Here is a 13,116-nt window from a genome sequence, read left to right on the forward strand (position 1 = left end):
CATTTTCAGACAAATATTCTCAAAGAAAAACATGCAGCTTGAGCTAAAGAAAAAGGGCTGGGCACATGGCTCATGCCTATAATCCTAGCACTTTGGGAGGCTGAGACAGGCGGATCACACGAGGTCAGTAGTTCGAGACCAGCCTGGCCAACACGGCGAAACCCAGTCTCTACTAAAGATACAAAAAAATTAGCCAAGTGTGGTAGTGGGCACCTGTAATCCCAGCTACTCAGGTGACTGAGGCAGGAGAATTGCTGGAGCCCAGGAAGCGGAAGTTGCAGTGAGCTGAGAGCATGCCATTGCACTCCAGCCAGGGCGACAGATCGAGATTCCATCAAAAAAAAAAAAAAAAATTGGTTTTATTTATTTAACAGTACTTCTCAATATTTAATTTGTAGGGTAAAGAAAAAACCCTAAAATACAAGACAAGAAGAGCTTAAAAGTCATAAAAGAGAATGACTAGAATTAAAACATTCTAAAGTCATAGCACTATTCCATAAAAGGATAATGATACTCATCAATTTTGGCCTTTCCTGTGTTTAGGTATAAAATGTATAATTTCGAAAGTCACCTCTGAAAAAAACAGGAAGAGTGAAAAAATTTTAAACCAGTAGAAAGGAAAAACATGTAGAAACAATTATTGATAGGCTGGGCATGGTGGCTCAAGCCTGTAATTCCAGCACTTTGGGAAGCTGAGGGTTGCAGATCACTTGAGGTCAGGAGTTTGAGACCAGCCTAGCCAACATGGTGAAACCCTGTCTCTACTGAAAACATAAAAATTAACTGGACACGGTGGCACGCACCTGTAGTCCCAGATACTTAGGAGTCTGAGGCAGGAGAATCGCTTGAACCCAGGAGGCAGAGGTTGCAGTGAGATGAGATCGCGCCACTGCACTCCAGCCTGGGCAACAAAGTGAAGCTCCATCTCAAAAAAAAAAAAAGAAAAAAATAGGAAAAGGAACAATTACTGATAAATAATCAAATTCTTCAGGCAAATTTAACAATTTTAAATTTATTTGCAACTAGTAACAGCTTCAAAGCCTATAAAAGAAAATTTGATAAATTCATCATATGGGATATTTCAACTCCTCTTTCTCAATAACTAATCGCTCAAAAGACAAATCAATAAGGCTGTAAAAGATTTGAACAATACAGTTAACAAACAAGGTTGCTCTCACTCTGCGTCCAAACAATAGGAGAATACATACTTTTTCTTTTTTTTTTTTTTTGAGGCGGAGTCTCGCTCTGTCGCCCGGACGGGAGTGCAGTGGCCAGATCTCAGCTCACTGCAAGCTCCGTCTCCCGGGTTTACGCCATTCTCCTGCCTCAGCCTCCCGAGTAGCTGGGACTACAGGCGCCCGCCACCTCGCCCGGCTAGTTTTTGTATTTTTAGTAGAGACGGGGTTTCACCGTGTTAGCCAGGATGGTCTCGATCTCCTGACCTCGTGATCCGCCCATCTCGGCCTCCCAAAGTGCTGGGATTACAGGCTTGAGCCACCGTGCCCGGCCGAGAATACATACTTTTTCAAGCACACAAAGAACTTTAAAAGAAAACTGACAACAACATACTAGGCCAAAATAAGTAATTCTTAACAAATACCAAAGAATCAGTATTATACAAACCACATTCTTTGACCAAAAATCAAAACCAAAAAGGATACTTGAAAAATATCATGTTCAAAAATTTAAAAGCATACTTAGAAGTAACTCATAAGTGAAATAAATCATAGCAGAAATTAGAAAATGCATAGAAATAATCTTTTAAAATATGCCAAACCAAAATTTATGCAATGCAGATATAACAATTCTGAGAGGTATACTGAAAGCCTCGACAATGTTCATTTTTTTTTTTTCTTTTTTTGAGACGGAGTCTTGCTCTGTCACCCAGGTTGGAGTGCTGTGGCCGGATCTCAGCTCACTGCAAGCTCCGCCTCCCAGGTTCACGCCATTCTCCTGCCTCAGCCTCCCGGGTAGCTGGGACTACAGGCGCCACCACCTCGCCTGGCTAGTTTTTTTTGTAGTTTTTAGTAGAGACAGGGTTTCACCGTGTTAGCCAGGATGGTCTCGATCTCCTGACCTCGTGATCCGCCCGTCTCGGCCTCCCAAAGTGCTGGGATTACAGGCTTGAGCCACCGCGCCCGGCCCAACAATGTTCATATTTAAAAACTAAAATATGCATCCAATTCAGTTTTTTTTTTTTTAAATGGAAGTACACTTTTCAAAGGCATAATTCAAGAAGTCTAACAACAAAATGTTACACTATGCAAGTTCTCAGGAAACTGGGACCTGATTTTTAAAACATAAAATAAGTAGTCATTTGTAACATTAGAAAATTATTAAGTGCTTGCTTAAGCCTTTAACATTCATAAGAAATAAACTATCTTATTTACTACTCTAACTCTAGCAAATAGATCAGAACCTGGCATATAATAAGCATTTAAATATTTGTTAGATGACTGATGCTAAATAATACAAAAATGTAAGTAGTTATTAAAACCCCGATTTTTAAAAAGGGCACTTACCTGGTAATAACATTTTATCTGTCTCACCAAAATGGATACATTGTGCATTCTAAGTGAGGCATCATTATTTACTTTTTTATTTACTCTCTGACTCTCCAATTTAGGATTACTGTAAGAAATACAAAAATAATTTAAAATTACATAAAATACTACTATCAACCTATATATAATTAAAATTAATCATATAGTACTTTTTTACTTAAATAAATTGTGTGCTCATCTGCATTAACAGAGATGGTCCAAAAGGGCAGATTATTACTTTGACACGTATTCCGTGCTTCTAATTAATATAAACGCAACTGATTTCCCAAAGCAAGAACAACATTAATTTCAAACCTAAGTCAAATGTTGCCTTTCATTGTCATGTTGCCACTCCACATTCCTAGGATGAATAACTATTTCCTTTGAATATATAGTTCTATCACACAAAATAAATCCATTTAAAATATGGGCTAATAACCAATAAATGTTATTTCTCGTCACTGGGTAATAGGGATTATATTTGAACAGGCAATGTCCCAGAGAAATTCAAGGATAAAGTGGATGACACAGGTTAGTTAGTACTTTTACCTTGGGTAAAACTGTAGAGTCAATGAAAGCAAGGGACTCAATAATCCTGAGGCAGCAGAAACTGCAGAAGAAAAATAGTCAGGCCATCCATGGTTTAGAATGGGATATTGTGGCACCTCCACACAAAGATGCAGAAAAGTCAACAAATTGACACCCATCCAACAGGAAATAGAAACTGAATAGAAACGCCTCATTCTTTAATCTGTTCCCTTTTTACACAGTCCATTGCATTCCTAATGCCTTTAGTTCCTTCCCTAAACAGGTTAGACTCTATGGTGCTTTCTTTCCATAATTCTCAAACCTTTAGGTCTCAAGACCCCTTTGTAATCTTAATTGATGACTCCAAACAATTTTTGATGTTGCGGGCTATCTTTAATTAATACTTAGTGTGTTAGAAATAAAGACTGAATTAGGGCATGGTAGCTCATGCCTGTAATCCCAGCACTTTGGGAGCCCCAGACTGGTGGATCACCAGATGTCAGGAGTTCAGGACCAGACTGGCCACCATGGTGAAACCCCATCTCTATTAAAAATACAAAATTAGCCAGGTGTGGTGGCATGCAACTGTAGTCCCAGCTACTTGGGAGGCTGAGGGAGGAGAATCGCTTGAACCCAGGAGGGAGGAGAATCGCTTGAGCCAGGATCACACCACTGCACTCCAACCTGGGCTACAGAGCGAGACTGAAAAAAAAAAAAAATTGAAATAAAGACAGAACATTTCAAAGTTATGTATGCATTAACTCACTTTAACAAAATAATAAACCCATTATATGCTAACAAAAATCAAACAAAAAGAACTTAGAAAACTGAGCGGTATTGTTTTACTATTTTGTGCATCTCTTTAATGTGTGGTTTAACTTTTAAAAAACAGATTCTTATCTTTGCTTCTGCATTGAATCCATTGTTTCTTATTTTGGTTCAAGCACATGAAGACATTTCACTCTCACATATAGTTAGAAGTGGGAAGACCCTATGGATCCCCCAAAGGATCCTCCATCCACACTCAGAGAACCACTGCTTCAAAACCACTGTTTGCTTGCCACCACTCCCAACATCCTGATTCTTTCATCCTTTGACCGCATTCTTAATCCCCAACCTTGGATCAATTCAACCACTTATGCTGAGATTACTCAAGGGACTAGTTGAGAAAATAATGCAATCAAACTAAGCTATTAATAAAATAGGAAGGGGTAGCTATTACAGAAAGGAGGAAGATGCCTTCTTGCCATAAAAACTAGAAAACTGGACAAAGCACGAAAAAACTGTTTTCAGACTTTGGACAGCAGGTAATGCAAGAATAGGTTCTCTCTAGTAAGGCAGAGAGGTGCCTTCCAGAATGAGGTACGGGAAAATGGGTAGCCCAAGTCTTGTTGAACTTGAGGAGACAAAGCTGGAGTTCATGGATGCTGAACTGACTGACACATTCAGAAAAGAATACCAAAGAAAAGAGAGCTACACTAACAAAGAGCTCCAAAAATCTGCCTTTAAGATTTTGGCTGTGGCTTCACACAAGCATGGATGTAGTGGCTCATGCCTGTAATCCCAACACTTTGGGAAGCTAAGGTGGGAAGAATGCCTGCGGCCAAGAATTCAAGACCAGCCTGGGCAACATGGTGGGAGCCTGTCTCAAAAACAAAACAAACCAAAAAACCAACAAAATTTTGGCTAAATACTAAATTGTGCATGTATAACCTAAAACTCCACAAGGCTAAGCAGAGATCAAATACAAGAAAACTGTGAGCTAAACAATTCTCAGAGCTCACAATGTAAAGAGAGAAATTTGAGTTCTGACAAGCAGAGTTGAGTAGACTTAATGAACATCTAGAACATACAGCAGAGACCGCACGAGAGTCACGTCTTAGAAGGAGGACTAAATCAGCAGATGAGTAAAAGCTATTCAAGAACCCCATCCCTAACAAAACAAGTCTTGAAAGGATCATGCTGATTGCAAGTAACTTGACAACCTGCCAAAACAAAGTTTGTCACTCTAAAAGGACAAGGTCCAGACACTCCAAAATATAATCATTACAATATCCAGCATAAAATAAAAAAAAAAAAATGAATAGACACAAAATATCAGGAAAATGTGATCTATAACCAGGAAAGAAAATGGAAACAGTCAACAGAAACAGACCCAGAAATGAAAAAGATCACAGAAATAACAGACAAGGACTTTAAAACAGTTATTATAAACCTACAAAAGGATTTAAAGAAAGACATGAATGTTAAGCAGGAAGAAACGTAAATCATGTTTTGAAAAACTCAAATGGGACTTCTAAAGCTGCAAAATACAACTATTTGAAATGAAAAATTCACCACACGAGCTTAACAACGGATTAGAAACTACACAGCAAACGATTAGTGAACTTGAAGACATTACAATAAAAACAATCCAAAGAAGCATGGAGAGAGGGGGAAAAAAAGCTGAAATGAATGAATGGAGACTAAATGATCTATGGGGCAGTATTAAACATACATTACTACATAGTCCAATCTTAAGAATCCATTCATGTTTCCCTACTTGTCCCTATAATGAATGGATGTTCTTTATAGAAAATAGATCCAGTTCAGAATCACACTTGGCATGCGGTAGTCTGAACTGCAATCTTTAATCTCTTTCAGGCTGGAGGTTTCTCAGCCTTTTGTTGATGTACATGAACTAGACACTTTAGAAGGGTTACAGGCCACATACTTGATAGCATGACTTTCAGTTGGGTTTGTCTGATAAGACTGTGTTGACTCATAATTAAGTTCAGGATATATATCCTTAACAGGAAAAACACAGAAGAGATGCTGTGTTCTTCTCAATGCATCCTATTAATATATGGGCCTGGCTTGTTTCTGTGTTCTCCTTTGTTTCACTGGTCTACCTATATATTCCCATGTCAACAGCACCACCTTAACAACTATAGTTATTTACATCTTGATGTGTAGGTAGGGCAAGACGCCCTGACTAAACTGTTTTTTCAAATTTATCTTAACTATTCATTCATGGTCCTTGATGATTTTTAGGATCAGCTTGTCATATTCTGCATAAACAAAAAACAAAACCTATTAAGATTTTGACTGAAATTGCACTCAATCTACAAATTTATTAAGAATGAACTGACAACTCTACAGCATTGAGTCTTCCCACTGATAAGCATGGTGTATCTCTCTACATTCATTCAGCTCTTCTTCAAAACCATTTTATAATCTTCTTCAGGAAGGCCTTTTATTAGATTTGTTCCTAGATGCTGATAGTTTTTGCCATTAAAGTTAATGTAATATTTTAAAAATTTATTTGCTGATATGTTAATGCTGATATGTGAACATGAAATGATATGCTATCATTTTTTGTTTATTCTTATCTTTAGCAACAATGCTAACCTTTCTTACTCTAATAGGTTGTCTACTGGTGCTCTTGAAGGTCTTCTTGAATTTAATTTGTAGCTTTTCCATACTGATAATCAATTATGCCAACACCATTTTCTAAAGAGCTTACATTTCTCACTGATTTCAGATTCCCACATTAAGTGTATGTCTACTTTTGGAGTCTATTCTGTCCCACTAAGCCATTTGTCTATCTCTGTGTCATTAAAACCTTGTTTTACTATAGCTTATTACTATAGCTTTATTATGATTTCAATTCTACTAAGACAAGTCCCTTTCTTTTGTTGTTGTTTTTTCTATACTGTCTTCATTAATTGAACATAGTGATCTTTTCTATCATTTTAGGATATTTATAAGGTTCTATGAAAAACCTTGTTGGGATTTATTGACATTAGTAATATTAATTTGATTAAAAACTGGCATTTCATTTCCATCAGTAAAAATTTAAAATTTCCCCACAGAAGTCTTACATATTTAAGGTTTTTTTTTCTTACTTGGGTAAAGAAGCTTTTGTTGCTTTGTGAAATGGATTTTTTTTCTATTACATTGTCTATTGGTGCTATTGTGTAACAGGAAAACTACACGGTTTCGTTTTTGGTTTTTTGGGTTTTTTTTTTTTTTTTTTGCCACAGAGTCTCACTCTGCCAGGCCGGAGTACAGTGGCACAGTCTCAGCTTACTGCAACCTCTGCCTGCAGGGTTCAGGCGATTCTCATGTCTCAGCCTCCCGAGTAGCTGGGACTACAGGCACGCGCCACCATGCCCGGCTAAGTGTTATTGTATTTTTAGTAGTGACGGGGTTTCACTATGTTGGCCAGGGTGATCTCGGCCTCCTGACCTCAAGTGATCCACCTACCTCTGCCTCCCAAAGTGTTGGGATTACAGGCGTGAGCCACCGTGCCCAGCCAAAACTACAGAGTTTTTGAATGCTGAATGTCTAATTAACCACCTTTCAAAACTTAGTTTACTAGGTTCATGTTCTTAGGTTTTCCAGGTTAAAAAAAAAAAAATCACACCATCAGTAAATGACAGTTTATTTCCACCTTTTCAATCTTGCATTACATTTCTATTTCTTTACTTGGTGCATTAACAAATAGAAATGGAGACAACAGATATCCTTCTCTTGTTGTTCTCTAAGAGAACTGCATTTAATGTTTCACCATTAATGCATGATGTTTGCTGTAATTTTCTGATAGATACCATCTATCAGGCATTCCCTTCCATTTCTATTCACTGTCTGAATGGGTGCTGAACTTTATCCAGTATTATTTATTTTTTATTTTTTTGAAGACAGAGTCTCCCTCTGTTACCCAGGCTGAGATGCAATGCCATGATCATAGCTCACTGCAGCCTTTAACTTGTAGGCTCAAGAAATCCTTCTCAGTCTCTCAAGTACCTGGAACTACAGATGTGCACTACCACACCTAGCTAACTTTAAAATAAAAAGTTTTGATTTTTGTTTTTTCTTTTTTGAGACAGAGTCTCGCTCTGTTGCCCAGGCTGAAATGCAATGGCACAATCTCCGCTCACTGCAACCTCCACCTTCCGGGTTCAAGTGATTCTCCTGCCTCGGCCTCCTGAGTAGCTGGGATTACAGGTGTGTGCCACCACACTTCGCTAATTTATTATTTTTAGTAGAGATGGGGTTTTACCATGTTGGCCAGGCTGGTCTCAAACTCCTGACCTCAAGTGATCTGCCCGCCTCGGCCTCCCAAAGTGCTGGGATTACAAGCATGAGCCACCGTGTCCTGCCTAAAAAATGTTTTATAGATGAGATCTCTCACTATGTTGCTCAGGCTTGCCTCAAACTCCTGGCTTCAAGTGATCCTCCTACCTCAGTCTTCTAGCTAGCTAGGATTTCAGGCACAAGCCACAGCACACCTGGCATATCCAATTTTTCCTACATCTACTCCCACCTGATCCTTCTCCATTAATATGTTAATGTAGTGAGCTACACTGTTATATCACCCTCAAAGTCCTAGACTACACACTCTCTCAGCTCCACTCTATGGTATAACTATTCCCCTTTATTTGTACATAACTCTGTCACGGGTCTTCCAATACTTGGTCTTTTTGACTCCCACTTTCTCACTAGATTCTAAGTTCCTTGAAAAGAGGGACCGTATCTTCTTATTCATGTTTTTGTTTCTAAAAATTAGCATGTTTCCTAACACAAATATTGTTTGAATAAATAAAAATAAGAATAAACAAAGACTAAGCATAGTGTTTTTTAAACCATTGCTTTCTATTGAGAGTTACAAGCTGACAATCTCCAAGCTAACAACTCACTTGGCAGACTGGAATAGGTACTCTCACTAAGGTGCATATCAAAAATCAGTTGAATAATAGAGTCCTAAACTACAATTTGAGATCTGCAGAACAAGGAAGACTATTAGCAAGGCAAGCTAAATCTGACCTGTGACTGATTTATGCTTATTGCAAGACAAATAGTAAAAAAATCAGAACAGCCCGAGGCAAATGAGAGTTTAAATGGAAAAGCGAGTCTCTCAAATAAAAGCATCAACTAGAACTAGTTACTTATAAAAACAAGGAGACTATATCGGAGCAGTCAGATCACGTGTCATGGCAAACAAAGACAAATAGCAGCATGGTCAAGAAGTCACGGTAAAACTGAAGGAAAAACTTTGTTTTATTTAGGCAATCAACTCTGGTATCTTTTTTTTTTTTTTCTTTTTTCTTATCTGGTATCTTTTTTAGTCAGTAAGTTAAACAAATACTCACTGAGTACCTACTGTACTGGCCACATTACTTAATGCATGAAAGCTCAGTCTAGTCAAGCTATCATTGTGGAGAAAACTATACTTGTAATTGGGAGAACAGAGTAAGAACAACACCAGTAACAAAAATTTTAGGTATATTTACAGTTATATAAATTTCATTTGCAAACACGAAATACCTTTCCTTTCTAGCCTTCTTCTATCTTTTCTTTCTATTTTCTTTATTCTACATTTGAATCCCTTACATACCTCTCATCTATGACTGTCTCCTACTCATACACTGACCACATTTAGACCTACAAACACTTTAGAGATACCTGGTTTCACCATAAATCAGAAAACCAAAGTTCAAACTAGTAATCTGCCTAGGATCCTAGAGCTCCTTTACTCTCTCTTAGTTTTTCCTTTTATAGGATCATTCAAGAAAACAAAGAAAAGACTGACTTAAAAAAAAAAAAGGTTTCAGCAATGTTTTTTCTAAAACCCAAGTGTATATCATACATCACTGTTTTACTGTATTGTTTGAGCATATACCCAATTCTGTTTTCACAGTGAGTAATCAAACTAAAGATGATTAATTTCCTTTCCTCCTCCAGTTCAATGTGGTGATATTTTATTATAAACCTGGGTATTTAAATCTAACAATAAGTACTCAAGAAAAAAAAAATTTTTTTTTGAGATGGAGTCTCGCTCCGTCACCCAGGCTAGAGTGTTGTGGCATCATCTCAGCTCAATGCTCCTGGGTTCATGCAATTATCCTGCTTCAGTCTCCTAAGTAGCTAGGATTACAGGCACCCACCACCACACCTGAGTCATTTTTGTTATTTTTAGGAGAGATGAGGTTTCAGCATGTAGACCAGGCTGGTCTCGAACTCCTGGCCTCAAGTGATCCTCTCACTTTGGCCTCCCAAAGTGCTGGGATAGCAAGCGTAAGTCACCACGCCCAGCCTAAGAAAAATTTAATATTAGAACTAAAAATATATATAAATTTTAAAATTGTATTATTTGTAGTGCAAGCTCATTACTACATGACCATATACAATTTGGATTATACTAATTTGGATTATCCAAATACATAATTTGGATTATATTATACTTTGGATGTGTAATATTCTAATGAACACATGGTGATATCATTCCTTTAATAAATTTTATAATGTAAATGCTACCTTTGTCCTTGACAGAGTTGTTATCAAGTTCTGTTTCCTTTAAAGTGTTTTTTTCAAAAAAAGTGTTAATGCTTCTTCTTAAATTTTGTGTCCAATATTCCTCACATGATATCTTGAAATTTATTCAGTTGTCAGGAAATTCTACCGTCTTTGCATAAAGCTCTTTCAAGAATTAGCAAGTTTTCCAAATTTAGAATTTTGGTTTAATCAAAATCTGTTAAAATTTTTTTGTAAAAAAAAAAATTGATGTTTTATATTAAGTTTTTTCAGACTTTGCGAAAGACTGCTTTTAACAATTAAAATAATTCTTCGTATAAAAGGAAGGAATTATATAGTTATATACTAATGATACCAGATGAAATTTTAGAAATCTGAGGAAAAATGAAAAACGCAATTTAAATATTTGAGTGAAAAGTACTTCAACACCTAAAATTAACCTCACAATCAAAAGGGATCTTAAAGATAGGTGAATGAAAACTTTCTATATCCCTTCATAAAACTGTGCTGCTTTGTGTCTACAAATCTATGAAATTAGTACATGGGCTGTGAAGGGATTTCTATGCTCTGATTTGACTCTAGGAAAACCAATAGAATAGTGGAGTTCTTGAACAGGCTAATACCCTAAGCACTCCAAGCCTCTATCTATAACTTCTATTCTACACTGTACCTATTCGAGAGTTATTTTAGTATGAAAACAGAACTGAAAAGTTCCTATTTCTTTATAATCATCAGATGTTATATTATAGTCTATTATTACAAACTTTCTGTACTTAGAGCCCAGGATAACCATTAAGCACTCTCGGCATGGATCTAGAAAGCAATAAACTTCCCATTATAAGGCTTGAGTTTCCCATTTGATGTGGGCCCAATTTGAGTAAGGGTCATACTGACATATGTTAGGATCACGGAAAACAGGCCCTTTCACTCTAAGGATGTGATCTCTTTATTATCCCTATATATGGGCTAAATAACAGAAGAAATTGCTTTAAAAAAAGTTTAAAAAGTTGTCACTCTGGGCCAGGCGCGTGGCTCATGCCTGTAATCCCAGCACTCTGGGAGGCCAAGGTGGGTGGATCATGAGGTCAGGAGTTCGAGACCAGCCCGGCCAAGATGGTGAAACCCCATCTCTACCAAAAATAAAAATAAAAATAAATTAGCTGGGCACGGTGGTGGGTGCCTGTAATCCCAGCTATTCGGGAGGCTGAGGCAGAGAATTGCTTGAGCTGGGAGGCGGAGGTTGCAGTGAGCCGAGATTGCGCCATTGCACTCCATCCTGGGCAACAGAAGGAGACTCCATCTCAAAAAAAAAAAAAAAACGAAAAGAAAAAAAACCGTAAGAAAAGAAAACAGTATTAAAAATTTCTTCTATAAAAATAATGTATCCAATATAAAGACAGAAAAAAAACACTCATTCCTGTGTGTGTGCTTTTATCAGCTTCCTCAGGTTGAATCCTGTATTCCAATACTTTTAATATAATAAAAATCACAATACAGTAATTTAAACAAACAGTATGGTATGACTCCAGAATGCTCTAAAAAGAAATGTAGTCTATTAAGTATGACTCACAGAATTCTCTAAAGAGAAAATGTAGTCTATTAAATATTCCAAATATTCTGCCTTTCATTTTGTTTAATACTTAAAATGCAAAATAAAAATCAATTCGGAATAAATAATCACAATAAAGTTTTTATCAGGCTCTTTTTGAAAGCGTACTATACCATTTTTTTCTACAGAATGTATCTTTGGAAAGGCCATTTTCTAAAATAAAAGATGAGCTATTGAACAAGATACACGTGGCATGTGAAATGTGAGCAAGTACCTTTCCAATCACACACAGCTATTTCTAAGGCAACACAATTTCAAGTCAACCATCTTCCTTTATAAGATGAAAAGTAAAAAAATGCTTTAGTGACAAATAGCCTAATACAGCTCAAATCTGTTCAACCAGGAGTTAAATGCAACATGGCAGTAAAAGACGGCCTCAAGCAATTTCACATTTATAAATGACCTACTTATGACAAGTTGCATTAATTTCAATTAAAATAATAAACGGACAGTAGTATTATCAACCATTGTATATAAAAATTTATAAATCAGGAAAAAATATGAAGTTAAAGTTAGCAATTTTGCAACACTAATATGCTAAGATTTGGTCCCTATATGACCAAGGATTATATCTTTACTTATTCATTAACTAATATATATAAGAAACAGAAATCTGATAGTTTTAATGGCTCTATGTTTTTCTCCTCCAGACTGTAAACCTGTTGTATGTCCTCTTGGACCATCTGTTCTGTGTTGCTGCTTAACTGATGGGGGTTTTTGATCATGGCACTGTAATTTAAAACTATGGTTGTAGTGTGGTCTTTTAAAATTTTTGAGATAATTTATATAATAACATAACTATGTAATATTTGCATGTCACCATGATACATCTGAAATAACTAATTTACGTTTCTAACTTTAAGTGTGAATAAACCAGAATGTTTGCTTGATGAAAAATAATTAACTGGGTAAATAGCACCACCACTGAGGGTTATCCAAGTATCCAAGTAGTAAGGTATTTCAGGAAAATTAGTGGCTTTCTTATTTTGCAGCACTGTTCAGAGGGTACATTACAGAAAATTAGTAGTTTTAAGGGAAAAAATGTATTGGCTAGAGGAGGTGGCTTATACCCATAATCTCAGCACTTTGGGAGGCTAAGGCCAGAGAATCGCTTCAGGCCAGGAGTTTGAGACCAGCCTG

At 36.8% G+C, this 13,116-nt stretch overlaps 1 protein-coding gene across 10 annotated transcripts in view; it reads right to left on the reverse strand.

Moving 5' to 3' along the window:
* The window catches only part of CCDC88A (coiled-coil domain containing 88A), a 139,469-nt gene that overhangs the window by 107,296 nt on the left and 19,057 nt on the right, over positions 1-13,116 (reverse strand). For all 10 annotated transcript variants that reach the window (XR_004443936.1, XR_004443931.1, XR_004443932.1 and 7 more), the window contains exon 3: positions 2,523-2,631. Coding sequence is in view for 3 of the 10 variants with exons in the window: in XM_033239064.1 (XP_033094955.1) it covers positions 2,523-2,631 (109 nt within the window). In the remaining 7 variants the exon portion in view is untranslated. The remainder of the gene's footprint in view (positions 1-2,522; positions 2,632-13,116) is intronic.

This window comes from Trachypithecus francoisi, unplaced genomic scaffold (assembly GCF_009764315.1).
Source record: "Trachypithecus francoisi isolate TF-2019V2 unplaced genomic scaffold, Tfra_2.0 Lachesis_group17, whole genome shotgun sequence".
NCBI classification, from domain to species: domain Eukaryota; kingdom Metazoa; phylum Chordata; class Mammalia; order Primates; family Cercopithecidae; genus Trachypithecus; species Trachypithecus francoisi.